This window comes from Nomascus leucogenys, chromosome 5 (assembly GCF_006542625.1).
Source record: "Nomascus leucogenys isolate Asia chromosome 5, Asia_NLE_v1, whole genome shotgun sequence".
NCBI classification, from domain to species: Eukaryota; Metazoa; Chordata; class Mammalia; order Primates; family Hylobatidae; genus Nomascus; species Nomascus leucogenys.
In genome coordinates, this window is record NC_044385.1 from 74,430,684 (window position 1) to 74,446,730 (window position 16,047).

The 16,047-nt window shown below is 39.1% G+C and overlaps 1 protein-coding gene across 1 annotated transcript in view; it reads left to right on the forward strand.

Moving 5' to 3' along the window:
• Positions 1-844: 844 nt before the first annotated feature.
• The window catches only part of ITM2B (integral membrane protein 2B), a 29,186-nt gene continuing 13,983 nt past the window's right edge, over positions 845-16,047 (forward strand). Inside the window, exon 1 of the mRNA XM_030813379.1 lies at positions 845-1,179. Coding sequence (XP_030669239.1) covers positions 1,063-1,179 — 117 coding nt within the window. The 5' untranslated portion in view covers positions 845-1,062. The remainder of the gene's footprint in view (positions 1,180-16,047) is intronic.

The window sequence follows — 16,047 nt, forward strand, 5'->3', positions numbered from 1 at the left end:
AGATAACCCATTTGTCCAAGGAGGCCGTCTGTTGACACAGTAATGAATGCAGTAACGACGGGAGCCAGTATTCTACCTCGCATTAGTTGTAAATGAAACGTCTTCAAAACATGAGAATTTTGCATTGTCCTTAATTATTTTTCGTTTTGCAGAAAAATAAAGGGACTCGTCATCGAATACTTTACCTTGAGTCACAAATCAGCCAAGCGTGCATGTGGTTTTTTTCCAAGTACGCACAAGAGTAGAACATTTCGTTTTACGAGTGTGAAATGTTTGAAATACAAATCTGCCAAGAGGCTTCCTCCACACTGGTCTGAGACTAGGCAGAACAGGCCCTGACCTCCCGAGAGAGGGAAGGAAGACCAGGCAGGTCTGAGCCAGGTAAACGCCCTTGGGTGAGGTCCGTGAAAGATAAAGTCAGATCTCAAGGACAGAGAGCTTTAAATATGTTTGTGCTCCACTGAGTCGGTTCCCTAATAAGTGAGAAAATGAAGATGTGGATGCACAAAAATTCCATAGCCTTCAGGCTCGCGGTGGGGACAGAAGACAGAGAAGCGGCAGTCTGCTGCTGCCGAAGGTTAGTCCCTCGTACCCGGCGAACTCAGGAAAGTTCACTCGATTTTGCTACAAACCTGCAGCACTGGGCCTGGAGGTAACCTGGTTGGGAGCGAATTCAGAACTGGAAATTCCAGGCGGCCCAGAGTGACGCCCATCCCTCTCCCAGGCGCGCCGGGACCCAGCGCCCAGCTGCGGGGCGAGGGCAGGGTCCTGCGCAGCGCCCCGCCCCTCCCCGCCCCGCCCCGCCCCGCCCCCGGCCGCTGGCCCCGCCCCCGCCCCGCCTCCCAGGGGATGCGCGAGCCGTCTCCGCCCTCGCGCGGGAGCTGGGAGGCTGCGAGATCCCTACCGCAGTAGCCGCCTCTGCCGCCGCGGAGCCTCCCGAACCTCTTAAGCCGCCCGGAGCCGCTCCCGGAGCTCGGCCGTAGAGGCTGCAATCGCAGCAGGGAGCCTGCAGCCCGCGCCCCGAGCCCGCCGCCGCCCTTCGAGGGCGCCTCAGGCCGCGCCATGGTGAAGGTGACGTTCAACTCCGCTCTGGCCCAGAAGGAGGCCAAGAAGGACGAGCCCAAGAGCGGCGAGGAGGCGCTCATCATCCCCCCCGACGCCGTCGCGGTGGACTGCAAGGTCCGAGCCCGGGGAGGTCGGGGAAGCGGGTGCTGGGCCCGGCCGGGGAGGGCTGCGCGGGCTGGAGCGGCAGTGCGCCCCGAGGTGGCGGGCGCGGGGCTCGCGCCGCGGGGACAAGTACCCGAGAGAGCCCGCCGCTCCCCTTTCCTGTGGGTCCGCAGCTCCTTTGTAAGGAAGTGCGTGTGCTGGAAGCGGTGCCTGACGTGGGGTCGGGGGCTTGGGAGGCCTGGAGAGGGGACGATTGGCTAATTGTGCCGTATTCCCGGTCGTTTGTGCAGTCCGGGGAGCGTGCGTGCAGCCGGGACTTGGCTCGTTCGATCTGGGGACCGGCAGCGACAGGCACAACAACAACAACCGAGTTTGGCACTTCCTTCCCAGTATAAATAATGTACCTAAAATGGCTGACATCATTACAAGCCTAAACCTCTGTTGTTTCCCACTTTCGTTTCTAGGCTTGAACAGCACTGGACTAAGTCCAGCAACTGTAAGCGTCTTAATTTTAAAAGCGTTTCTTTACCTCCTTTTTCCACGGCCCTTCGGTAGTGGCAGGTGAACTTCACCTGGAGAGGGGACGAAGGGACAGTCCGCCCGAAGCAGGTTTGGGCTGTCTCTTACCATTACTGGTAAAGGCCAGTAATGACTATGTGGATGTTAGTGAAAAACCAATTGTTGGCATTTAAATTATATCAGCGTCTTTGTGAGGACTCCTGCTGTGTGAAACTAAACATGAGAAATTTGCCCCCGGGTCCCTAATAGAATTCTCCTTCATTTTACAAAATCTCCCTTTAATCCTAGGAAAATTCATGAAGTGGGGCTGTTACTGTGTTGACTTTTAGTAGGTTACGATCATATTTACTTAAATATGAGTGTAATTGTCTCATAAGTTAAAAAAGCCCACAGCCTCTTAACCAGATCCTTTTTAGGCTGCAAAAATTAAAAATTAACTGTAAAGTTATGTTGCTTATCTAATTTTTTTGTTGTTGTTAGCATTTTTCAAGACCTATTATCAGTAGGGTAAATTTAGTTTTAACTTAAAAAAAATTGGTGTGCTACGTATGAATAATAGGAGTTTTTATATGGACGAATGAAAATTGTTACTGAAAAATAGGCCACTAATATACTGTAAAAAATTCACAATATAATGGTAATCTAGACATTATATTATAATTTATTATATTCTGAATATAATCTATCTTCAGAATATAATGGTAATCTTACTTTCTGGAAATGTTCTGATAAAAACAGACACGTCAGAGGTTGATTTCTAAATGACTTGCCTTGCCTTGAAATAGGAACAGTGAACTGATTCCCTAAAAGGATTAAAGGTTTTGGTTTTCGTATTGGTATTGTTTTCCTGAAGCCATTGCAAACAATCTTGGTCTTTAAAGAAAATGTTTGGAATGCACAGATGAAAATTGCAGTAGCAAATTATTATCTTAGCTCTTTCTTTATCTAACATTCATTGTACCTAAAATAGATTGACAGTCAAGTATCCAGTCACAACAATCTCAAATATATGTAGTCTTAATGCTACCACATATATATATATATACATTTAAAAATCCTATTAACAAATATAACTGCTCTCATTTAGAAAGAGAGAGTGAGCGAGCATTGGATGATGTCACCTCAGACAGCTTTTCTCTGTTCCGCTGTAGTGGAGATTTGAAACTCTGGACAAACATCAGAATTACATTTGCTGAGCACCATTAAATCTGACTTCTGACAATTTTTGTCATTTCTGAAATAGTGACTCTGCCAGATTCTCAAAATTGCTCACGAGTTCACCATATTTAAATTTTGTGGTCATTGCAGCTATAAGTAATCATTGGTAGCTCCGTGCTTTGTTTTCCGTTTTTTATTTTCTCAGATCCTCCATATCCAAAGAAAAATACTATTGGGACTAAAGAGTGAGGGCCAGAGTCGTCTTTGTAAACCACCCAGCAGTCACGGATGAGTTGGTAGATACAAAATGACTAATTCTTTTTCCAGCTATAAGCTGAAAGACTTCTTTAGGGGATGACAAAATACTTCTCTGCATTAAAAGTAGAATCCTTATAATCAGTCAGTCTCTTGACGGGAAAAGGAAAACCTTAATGACAGACTTTTGTGAAAGAAGTTCTGATCTCTTCATTTCAGAGCTTGGGCAGTGATTACATAATGTTCTCTGGCTCCTTGCGGGTGGCTCTGTGGCAGCCACCTTGTCTGACTGCCTGGACTGGGAACAGAATCAGCCTTAATGTGTTTTGCCGAGGGCATTTCCTTTGCCTGGTTGGTTGAAAGAATCAAACCAAGCTAGTTAATGGCCTAGAACTCCTGAACAAGAATTTTTCTTATCTTTAACCCTCCTAGATCACAATATCCCGCAGACCAGTGTTTTCCAAAATGTGCTCATAGGGACCACCTGCTCTGGTTTTAAAATGCAGATTCTGTTACCTTATGCCACAAGAATTCTGATCACTCTAATCAGCTGGCTTATATAACATGCATTCCAGTACTTTTACATTGCTCCTGTCTTTCTGTTTTTTTTCTTCTGCAGGGTGAGAACTCTCCAGAAACAGTTCTATTACCCCATTTTTCAGTCTTATCTTTTCAGCAGCTATTAATCCTAACAGCCATTTCTATTGATTGTTTTATCTCAACTAGCTTGCTGTTTATTCTTTTCCTGCATTTTCCCCTTGTTTTCACCTTCCTCCTCTCCTAGTAGGCATAAAGCTCTTAGAGCTATAGAGACAGCAAAGTTGGGATGTATTTTGGGTAGCAAAAGTGAATTTGAAATTATTTACATGTTTTATGCTATAGGCAACAATTCATTTATTTTTGTGTCAATACTTTGAACCTTGGGAAATTGTTGTATATTTGCAAATAACAAAATACTTGATGTACTGTATCAGAAGTCCCAGTTTTGTCATTACATAACTGCTTGATCTTGGGCTTAAATTTTTAGGTTTTCTGTCTGTAAGATGAGAGGGTAGGACCAGATGGCCTGTAAGGATTCTTCCAGTTTCAAAAATCTATGAAGATGCTAGGATTACATAATTATATTTGGCAGACATTGTTTTAATTGTGAAAAATAACAACTACCTCCTCACTCTAACCAGACTATTCCCTTTCTTCCTTTTGGTGTTTAACATGTTATATTCTTCCCTCATATCAAGTAGCAGTGGGTCAAAGAGAAAGGAGATGGGTAGAGGTATTATGTAATAAAGCACATTGTCACTTTTGTTTACCTCACAGTGAACAGTGAAGTTGTTAGCACCTCTTTGTTGCAATGCCTGCTTATGAAACCCCTTTTCCAGTATCAGGCCACAGAATAGCTTAAGCTTGCTTCATATGTATCCCTGCAAGTTGTTTTGCTGACAAATAGTGTTGCTTTCTCTCTACCCCACTTTGTAGATGTTCTTTAAAAGGAGAGAGAAAAGTAAAGTGCTGATATATATAGGAGAGAAAATAGTGGCAGGGTGAGCGCATGAGAGAAAGTGAAGGCCGACTAACCCAGTATAAGTTTTGAGTTACCCATGACAAATGGCTGTTTAGACCCTGGTTCTTTACCCTTTCTGGTTTTCCCTATTCACACAATCAAGACGGAAGGTTTTGATAATTAAGCTTTTCATTTGTGGTGGTGGTTTTGTTTGTGTGTTTTCGGGGGAGTGAGGAGAAGGGACATAAAATGCATGGCTGGCCATTTACTGTAATGTTGATATAATGCTCTCAAGGGATTGAGAGCCTGGTTCTCTTTAACCAGAGTGCATCTTATTACCTAGTTATGTAATTCCGTATTTGCAGATATTGGCTAGTGAAACTTTTACATTACATTTTGGTTTTCTATGAGGGTATTAATATCTGAATTGAGGATTTAGTGCTGGGAAATAAATGAATTGCCTCTGTGCATCCCAAATGCCTTGGCAGGACCTTCTGTGTACACATCCCTGACACGGCACTGCTGTTGCATATTGGGTGTGCAAGGTTGCATATTGCATAGGATTGTAGTCTTCCCAACTAGACAGAAATGAGTATAATATACTTGGCATAATAAGCCTGAATGACCTCATGGAATTGAGCTCTGACATATGAAAGGTTTATGTGACTGGAAGTATTTTTTAAGCAGAAATATCTCAAATACATTTATGGTACAGGCCTATTTAAATTAATTTAGAATTTGACTTACAAGGTGTTTATTATGCATTACCAAAGCTTGACTTGTGTGTAAATGTACATAGAAAAATGTACTAAGTAGTCATTGGGGGAGATTTTATTTCTCTTAGTTTTATCATACCGTAACCTAAATGTCTGGAGTGTCTATTCAAAACCCACATTCTTTTTCCAAAAGGAAATACTACTTCCTGAATTCCTATTTTAACTAAAGCTTCTTGAACTGCTTTGTATGTCAGTGTCAGTAAAGGAAGATCCAGAAAAAAAAAAATCTTTTTGGGTTACCAGTGAAATCATCCTCTTAAATTTTTTGGCAAATGTGGCATTTTATTAGAGCTTAAAGACCAAAGGAAAAGAAATTAAGGACTTTAGACCGTTACTGAAACCTGTTAAAGGATTTGACAATTCTGAATTTCTGAATGAGGTGATTTTTGCCTAAATGATGTACAAAATATTAACACTGGAGCTGTGCTTCACAATGAAGGTCTTTTACAAAGTAGACAGTTGAAAGTTGAAAATTGGAAATTATAGGTATAACACTAAGGACATCATTTTTGAAAAATTTCCACTTAATTGTGATTATCCCTATTAATTAGTACTTACAACACATATTTTTAATAGCTTTAAGGAGATCTACAATACAACCTCATTTTATAAGTGTTACCAACAATTGAATGAACAAGATTATTTTAAATTATTGCGCATTCTTTAAGCTCTTTTATGAGAGGAAAAAAACTTTTTGCAGTATTTCTATAATTGTACTTGGGGAAAAATCAGGTAAGAATGAACGTAGACTTTTTATTCTTAAACAGAAAAGTTTGAATCTTGAGTTGTAGCGATGAGAAAATTACCCTTGTTTTTATGGTAGAGATATATTCTGATTTTTCACTTAATGTTTTATCTTTCAGTACTGATAAGTTACCAGCAATAATTTTATGATGTTGAACTAACATAAATATGACAAAAGAGAAATAAAATTTGCACAGCTTATATATAATACCACTTCTAAGTTAAATATCCTGGACATTTATTTGGGAAAGTGATACTAAATATGGTGGTGGATATTTTATACTTTGAAATTTTGAAATATTTGCATAAACCGTTTTTGGCATAGTTGAATTTCGTACTTAAAAAAAAACAAGTTTGGTGGATTTTTGTATTTGAATGATTAAGGCTCAAATTATTATTTTTTTTTAGTGAAAGCAAGTTTATTAAGAAAGTAAAGGAGTAAAAGAATGGCACTGCATAGGCAGAGCAGCCAAGGTGCAAATTACTTTTAAAAGTTGTTTGTTTTCAGAATGAGTTAAGGATAAAGCTTAAGTCTGAACTATTTTGTCTGCTTATATATGATTATAATGTTTTAAATTATTTTATATAAAAATTTAAAAAGATGCATTGCTAATTAAATCACTTGAATCTCTGCAATATCCAAAAGCAGACCCATTTTTATGCTGGGGAAAATGATTTTTGAGAGCCAGTCTATTTAGCTTTGCATTATCAGTTTTCAGTTTTTCATTTTATATAACTTTATCCAATTCATTTTTTCCTCCCTTTAATACTGGGACATAAAATTTCCTGTCTATCAGTTTTACCTAGGGCCGTGCTAGGCTTGTTAAGCAGAGAAGGCAAATTCAGTGTCTCCTGGGCTGAAGCAGACGAATTGTTGAAGCCGGGCTTTTTGCATATGAAACAAGTAAGAATATTCTTGGTTTTCCTGCCAGGCGCAAGCCACCGCCTGTAATCCCAGCACTTTGGGATACTGAGGCTGGTGGATCACCTGAGGTCAGGAGTTTGAGATAAGCCTGGCCAACATAGCAAAACTCTGTCTCTACTAAAACAAAAGTTAGCCGGGCGTGGTGGCATGCGCCTGTGATCCCAGCTTTTTGGGAGGCTGAAACAGGAGAATCGCTTGAACCTGGGAGATGGAGGCTGCAGTGAGCTGAGATTGTGCCATTGCGTTCCAGCCTGGGTGACAGAGCAAGACTCTGTCTCAAAAAACAAAAGAATATTCTTGGTTTTCGTTTTTAAAACATGAGTCCAGTGTTGCTCGATCCTCCAATTTTCAAAGGCAAGCTAAAAATCAGTACTATTTTAATTTATACAAGAATTTTAGCCCAAAACACTTAAGGCATGGGCCACTATTTTATAATCTCCTTTAAAGTGGAACACAGGACTGGCAAATTATAGCCTATATCTTCAAATACTGCCTGCCTGCTGTTTTTCTGTAGCCCATGGGGTAAGAATGATTTTTATATTTTTTAATGGTTGGGAAAAATATCAAAGGAATGATATTTCTCCTTTTTGCCCTGTACCCTCACTGAATTGGTGGGGAGGGGCTGCTGCTATTCAGGAAGCAGTAGCACTAGCAGAATTCAGGTTATACAGTCATTCTTCAAAAGATTTAAGTTTTGTCTGTACCACTTACTGTGATACCTTGGGTAAGTTACTTAAGTTCTGTGTGTCTCAGTTTTTTCATCAGCAAAATAGGGAAAATAATAATGTGTAACAACAATAGCACAATGCCTGGAACAGAGTTAAAAATTAGTAGATTTCAGCTACTGTTATTTTTATTTTTTTGTTGTTGAGAAAGAGTCTCGCCCTGTCACCCAGGCAGGAATGCAATGGCGCGATCTCGGCTCACTGCAACCTCTGCCTCCCGGGTTCAAGTGATTCTCCTGCCTCAGCCTCCCAAGTAGCTGGGATTACAGGCGCCTGCCACCATGCCCGGCTAATTTTTTGTATTTTTAGTAGAGATGGGGGTTTCACCATGTTAGCCCGGTTGGTCTCGAACTCCTGACCTCTTGATCAGCTACTATTATTAAAGTCCCAGTTTTCTCTCCTCATCATTCTTGTTTTGGAATATTACTTCTTATATTACTGTTACTGCTTATCCCTGTCTCACATGTGAATAACAATATTGTTGGTACTTTTTTCACAGCTAGGCATTCTGGTAAAGATTCATTCCTGTAACATAAAAACCCTTAGGATTCAGTAACTATACCCATTTCATTTAAAAATGTTATTTATTCATTGCATAATAGATGTTAATAGAATTTGAGTTTTACCAAAGTAATACTAAATTTTAATATGCAAATACATAGTCTTGCCCTATGTCAGAGGAACACTCTTTAAAAAAATTGTAGCATCATTGTATACAGTAAAATGCATAGATATGAGTGTACAGTTAGATAATTTTAAGTCTATATACCTGGGCTCTGACTCCCAATCAAGCTGGAACATTGTCATCAACTCAGAAAGTTATCTCGTGTCCTTTTACAATTTGTTCTCCTTAGAGGTAACCACTATTCTAATTTTTCTCCCCATAGATTAATTCAAAGCAATTATATTAACTTATTAGCTTCTTATGTTCTTTTATTACCATGGTGACCACTAGACCCTCTTCTGCCTTTGTGCAATTTAGAAAAAGATCCCCTCACTGGTGGTTTGGAGAATAGAGCATCAATTGGATTCTAGACCTACTGATTCCCTTGGCCTGGCGTCCTTGTACTGGAAACAACCTGCCCAACCATACATGGCAATCTTAACTCCATGTTTCTCATTTTTTGCCCCTGTGGGGCGTGGTGCGGCGGGCAACAGAGTCTTGCTCTGTCACCCAGGCTCGAGTGCAATGGCATGATCTCGGCTCACTGCAACCTCCACCTCCCAGATTCAAGTGATTCTCCTGCCTCAGCCTCCCGAGTAGCTGGGATTACAGGTGTCCGCCACCACTTCCAGCTAATTTTTGTATTTTTAGTAGAGACGGGGTTTCACCATGTTGACCAGGCTGGTCTGGAATTCTTGACCTCAAGTGATCCACCCACCTCAGCCTCTCAAAGTGCTGGGATTACAGGCTGAGCCACAGCACCTGGCCCTCCATGTTTCTCTTTTAACTCCCTATTTCTCTAAATCAGTGGTTGTTAAACATTTTGCTCTGAGAACCCCTTCATACTCTTAAAAATTGTTCAGGATCCCAAAGAGCTTTTGCTTTATATAGGTTATATATATTTCCAAACAACCAAAAAGATTTAAGAAGACTAACAGTAACATTGTTTTACATTCGGCAATGCCCTTTGCCGAATAGCTTAATAGAAGATAGCCGGATTTTCCTATCAGCTTCTTCATTCAGTCTGTTGTGATATGATGCTTAGCTTCTGGAAAATTGCACTGTATAATTTTTATTGTATATAAACATTGCGAGAGAATGAAAGTGAAAACGACAGTTTTATTATTTAAACTAACACAGTCTTAGTTTTATTATGAAAAAAGTTTGACCTTGTGGACCCCCTGAAAGGGTGTGTTCCTGGACCACATTTGCAGAACATCTACTCTAAATATTTGCTTATACTGCTGTTTCATGGTTTGTTTTCATTTGTTTAATTTTTTGCAGTTTTAGATAATACCTATTGATAATAGCTACATGGGAGGTGAATATTTAGCTTTTTCTGTGTATTTACACACTGCACACATAATCTCTTCTCCTGTTGTAGCAATTTCTGGTTAAATTGATACTTAGTGTTTTTTATTATAATTAACATAAACACTATTTACATTTGAGTATTGTAGTATACTTTTATTTTACTTCCTTTCTTGTATAACAACTTTTTATTTTCCCTGGATTTGATCATGCTTCTTGGGGCAGGAGAGAGGGTTCCTTAATTTTGTTTATACTTACTGCTCATTCATTCCTCAGACTCTGACAGCAGTATAATTGCCTTTCTGTATCTTCAAACTTACCAGGTAACTTACCAAGTTTCTTTCTTTCTTTCTTTCTTTTTTTTTTTTTTGGATGATTTCTGGCCCATCATTCATTAGTTTTCTAGTCCAGACTGGTTGCACTCATACAAATGTCCTGAGAGTCATAATCATCTTGGAAGAATTGCCTTTGTCTTCATCACATGCTAGATCTACAGTTTCATAAATCTGAAGAAAAAGATAAATTTTTAAAAAATCTTACGTGTCTGAGAATTGTTATTCCATCCTCATATTTGGTAATTTATCTGGGTGTTAAATTCTAGGTTAGCATTCATTTTTCTCTCAGCATTTTGATGGCATTGCTCCATTATCTTCTAATGTGATGCCATTCTGATTCCTTGTTTGTACATGACTTTTTTTCCCCCTTTGGTTGTCTACAGGCTGGAGATTTTCTCCTTATACCTTTTTTTTTCTTTTTTCTTTTGCTTTCAGCTTTCAACATTTTTATTGACATGACTTGTCTGCTGTCATTCATTTTCATTCTTTGTGGCTTAAGGTTTATTTGTTTTATCTCTTTACTGTCACTTTATTGAGCTTTCAGGAGGAAGTAAACAAACATTTAACTGGAAATCAATACTAGAGCTTCAACTCAGCTATCTTGATAGCTTTTTAAAGATTTGTTAGAATATTTCCTTTTACATTAAAAATTGACTTAATGATAATTAATAATGGATAATAATGGAAACCATCTGAATTACCATTAGCATTAATTTAAGATCAGACAGGATGGTCTACAAAGATTGATGAGGCATCCTCTGATCGTCCTCTTCAAAGTTCCCAGATTGTCTCCTTCATGAGGAATTTTAGAGGCAACTCATTACCAACTTCGTAGTTTTACTTTGTGGCATTATTACTCCAACTAACTCTTATTAAGTTTCATTTTTGTGATTAATATTTTGCCTTTTTCATTTATGTTGAAATGCTTATGTGCTGGTGTGCCCTAGTTATTTTCCTTTATTGTTTTTAGGTTCACATGTATATGATTTTAATGCTTTTTGCTACCATCCTTTGTAATTTGTTGAACAACAGAGAAAAGCCCTATTGATTTTGACAACATATTAAAAGTAATATTACTGCCTTTGTAATAGTTCACACATGTAGGGCTCATTAGTGTGGGTCAATTTAAGTAAACCTTTTACAACAGTAGAAATTCATGCTGTGGGCTGGGCATGGCGGCTCACATCTATAATTCCAGCACTTTGGGAGGCTGAGGCAGGAGAATTGCTTAAGACCAGCCTGGGCAACATAGTGAGACCTCCACTTCCACAAAAAAATTAAAAAATTAGCCATGTGTGGTGGTGCACATCTGTAGTCCCAGCTACTCAGGGGGCTGAGGTAGGAGGATCACTTGAGCCCAGGAGGTTGAGGCTGCAGTGAGCCATGATTGCACTATTACACTCTAGCTGGCGTGACAGAGCAAGACCCTGTCTCAAAAGAAAAAAATTAATTAATTAAAAAATATATTTAATAAAAAAAAATCAGTCTATGTGGTTTCTGGTTAGAAAGGAGTATTATCCAAGTGTGAGATGGTGTCTGTCACTTCATTTATTACCAGAGTTAATTTGCCTAAGCTGTTTGAGTCAGCTTCCTTAAGCAGCACATGGAGTCAAGATAATATTCAGACTTTATTAGCTCTGTGATATTACATAAAAATTTTACTTCTCTGGGCCTCATATTTATCTGTAAATGATGTATTGGATTAACTACCTTCATGGTACTTCCATAGGAGATCTATTCCTGAGAACTGTATTGATCATATATTCAGAAGCACCTACTGGATAGCCAGGTACTATACCTGGAATTTAAAAATTGCTAAGCACCCTAGCTTTCAAGAAACATTGTGTAGCTAGGAAAGACCAACCAGTTATGGAAACCAAATTAGTCACAACCTATTTAAATGCCTATATTTATTCTTAGAAGAAAATCATACCCCTGGATCCAAGAGCCAGGAGAGTAGTGGAATAAGGGAGCAACATTCAGTATTACTACTGAGTTTTTATTGCACATGCATTCAGTGCTAGGCAGTAGAGCTCATAGGGTCAAAGCACTTCCCACATGTAGAGAGACAAGTATTCCTCATCTCAAGAACTAGAATTATTTTTTCTAGTAGTCATCTTGTTTAACATTTAAAATTCCAAACTTGGACAGAAATTTTCTCTTAACTGCCTGCATTTAAATTATGTTACAATTTCAGATGAATATACTTGGAATTTTCTTACCAAAAGTTCTGCATTTTAAATGAAATTACCCATATTTGAATATGAATGTATAATTATCTTGTTGAAAGACATTAAAAGCCAGCATTTGTATAAAAGTGAGTCTAGAACAGGTTTGTTCTTTTTTTTCTTTAATCTTGACACTGAATTTTATAATGAATTATATAAAATTAGAGCATTCGAATTGTGCTTAAAATTTTTAGGGAAACTGTTGATACTGGTAACAATGTGGACTCGAGTTTCATTCAGCCAGTGGTAGAGAAAATCTGTCTTCACCAGTTTATCCCTGGTAAAGGATGTTATTAACAATAAATAACATTTGTATATAATGCTGTTGTTTATGAACATTTACCTGTTTGTGCTAATCTAGGCTTTCTTTTTGCTATCCCAATGCCTTTTACTCACCAATATGAATTTGAAATTCTGCTAAAATTTCACTTTATAAAACGGATACAAGGCTGGGTGCAGTGGCTCATGCCTGTAATCCCAGCACTTTGGGAGGCCGAGGCGGGCGTATCACTTGAGGTCAGGAGTTCGAGACCAGCCTGGCCAACATGGTGAGATCCCGTCTCTACTGAAAATACAAAAGTTAGCTGGGCCTGGTGGCATGTGCCTGTAATCCCAGCTACTCGGAAGGCTGAGGCAGGAAAATTGCTTGAACCTGGGAGGCAGAGGTTGCAGTGAGCTGAGATGGCACCACTGTACTCCAGCCTGGGTGACAGCGAGACTCTGTCTCAAAAAAAAAAAAAAAAAAAAAGGATACAGTTCTGTTCAGCATAGATTGAATAAACACTGTATAGAAATGATGGTCTTTTTTTTTTTTTTGAGATGGAGTCTCGCTCTGTCGCCCAGGCTGGAGTGCAGTGGCGCCATCTCGGCTCACTGCAAGCTCCGCCTCCCGGGTTCACGCCATTCTCCTGCCTCAGCCTTTCCGAGTAGCTGGGACTACAGGCGCCTGCCACCACGCCCGGCTAATTTTTTTTTTTTTTTGTATTTTTAGTAGAGACAGGGTTTCACCGTGGTCTCGATCTCCTGACCTCGTGATCCGCCCACCTCGGCCTCCTAAAGTGCTAGGATTACAAGCGTAAGCCACCGCGCCCGGCCCATTTTTTAAACTATGTAGAAAAAAGAGTAAGAGATTTTAAATTTATGCATACAAATATTCTACTTTGCACTAGATACTCTGCTTGTCTCTGATACAAAAGTGATTAAGTTATGATCCAGTTCTAAATGCATTGCATTGATAGTCTGCCTTTTTTTTTTTTTCAAGTTCCAACCTGTTTTTGTTTAACCTAAGACTGTGTGCTAGTTTTATGTGATGCTAGTAATTTGGTTCAAGTTTCATAGATTTCTCACAATAGTTACATTATTATGCAATGGCTTTAAATTTTAATTTTTTTCATTCTATATTACTGCTTTTATGTTGCAGGATTTTTTAACAAAAAGGTATGTTAATGAGAAATCTGTTTTATAGACCTTGTAGTTTAAGTTCTCCTTTTTCTTTTTTTTTTTTTTTTTTTGAGACAGTCTTGCTTTGTCGCCCAGGCTGGAGTGCAGTGGCATGTGGTCTCTGCTCACTGCAAGCTCCGCCTCCTGGGTTCACGCCATTCTCCTGCCTCAGCCTACCGTGTAGCTGGGACTACAGGCGCCTGCCACCACCCCCAGCTAATTTTTTATATTTTTAGTAGAGATGGAGTTTCACCATGTTAGCCAGGATGGTCTCAATCTCCTGACCTCATGATCCACCTGCCTCAGCCTCCCAAAGTGTTGGGATTACAGGTGTGAGCCACCGCACCCAACCTAAGTTCTCCTTTTTAAAGCCTTCCTCTGTTCGAATTCTGGTACAGAATAATTCCATAACTTAATTAATCATAACATGTTGATATAATTCCCAATTTTGACTCTAAATACTAATTTAACTTAACTAAATGAAATCCAATATTGACAAAAGGTCAGAGGCCTTTGTGAAATACCGTACTCACAAATATGGAGAGCAGCTTTCTGTATAATGCCGACACTTGGAAAACTGCTTCCTTTTTTATGTGTCAAACATAACATTTATCATGTGGACTTCCTCACTACAGTCAAGACAGCAGCAATCTCATTTCAAAAGGCAAATTAAAAAGCAAAATTCAGATACTGATTTAAGTGAGTAAGAAAAAATGCAAACGAATGTTTGATGTCCTCATGGATTGTTAACTTCTCAGCCAGAGATTTTGTGTCTTACATATAGCAGATATATTTGGTAATCAATGCAGTTAATAATTAGTGGATCACCACATCATGTCCTTTTGATGCTTTCATACTGAGGAAAGAAACCTAATGTAGAAACCAAGTGAATATGTCCCAGTGTACAAAACCCAGAACTCAAAACCCTTTATATGGAGAAGTAGTTTTGATTGATTATTTAATATAGATAGGATCCCAGAAGGAAGTATACCCAGTCATAGCTGGAAATGAAGATCAGAGTTCAAAACCTATATTTGGTCTCCAAGTAGAGAGAAAAAAAAGCTAAGAGAGAAGTTGAAAATACTAGAACATTGATGGGAAATCTAGTTTTTGGTTTTGTTTTGTTTGAAATGGAGTCTCGCTCTGTCACCAGGCCGGAGTGCAATGGCATCATCTCAGCTCACTGCAACCTCTGCCTCCTGGGTTCAAGCGATTCTCGTGCCTCAGCCTCCCGAGTAGTTGGGATTACAGGCACAAGCCACCACACCCAGCTAATTTGTGTATTTTTATTAGAGAAGGGTTTCACCATGTTGGCCAGGATGGTCTCGATCTCCTGACCTTGTGATCTACCTGCCTCAGTCTCCCAAAGTGCTGGGATTACAGGCATGAGCCACTGCGCCCAGCCGGGGAATCCTAGTTTTTAAAAGTGTGAATCACTAAATGTTTTTAATGTCCCAGCTGTTTTTCTGTTTTGGAAAGCATTATACCAGCCAAACAACACATCTGTGGGCAGCTGGCCTGTGCACCCCCATATTTACCTGTGTTGCCCAGCATGTTTCTAAATAACTAAATCTATTTCTGAAGGTTCAGTATATTTTGAGTTGAATAAATTGTATTGGTTCTTTTCTTTATATATATTTTTTGATAATATAATTTTCAACCCTAAGAGATGTTTTCCTCATTAGTATCCTAGTTCCTAAAGCATTGTTGTTGAATTTGATATAGAAATGTAAAATATTGTATCTGAGCACTTTGAAAAATGTCTCTTAAAAGCTTCAGTCATCCTGTAAAAAAACTTTCAAATAGAGGTGCCTAAGAATGTAAAGTGATTTGTTAGTTTGAGAACAGAATTAAAATTATATGAAAAAATATACATTTTATTTAAGTTTATAATTGAAGCACATTTACTAAAGCCTCTTAGGGAACTGATTGAGGTGACCTAATTCTTAACTAATTGAAGTACCAGAAAAGAATTTGTCCTTCATTTTGTTTAAGATATAACTTCTTAAGTAATTTTATTTTATTATCCAATGCTGAGATTTATTTGGACTAGAAATTAGTACTGTGCCAGAGTGAGAGTGCTTCTGAAAGCCAGGTCTTTCTACATCTACTGTTGCAAGGTGGTTATAGGCCAGTGTGTGCTGCAGTGTCTTCATTTATAAACTGGGCTAAAAAACTTGAGGTTTAGGAAGATTAATTAGATGATAATTGTACAGCACCTGTGGGAGTTCTGTTACCTTTTAAGCGTGATGCAAGGTGCACCAATTTTATTGCAGTAGAAGGGAGGAAATGTCTGGGT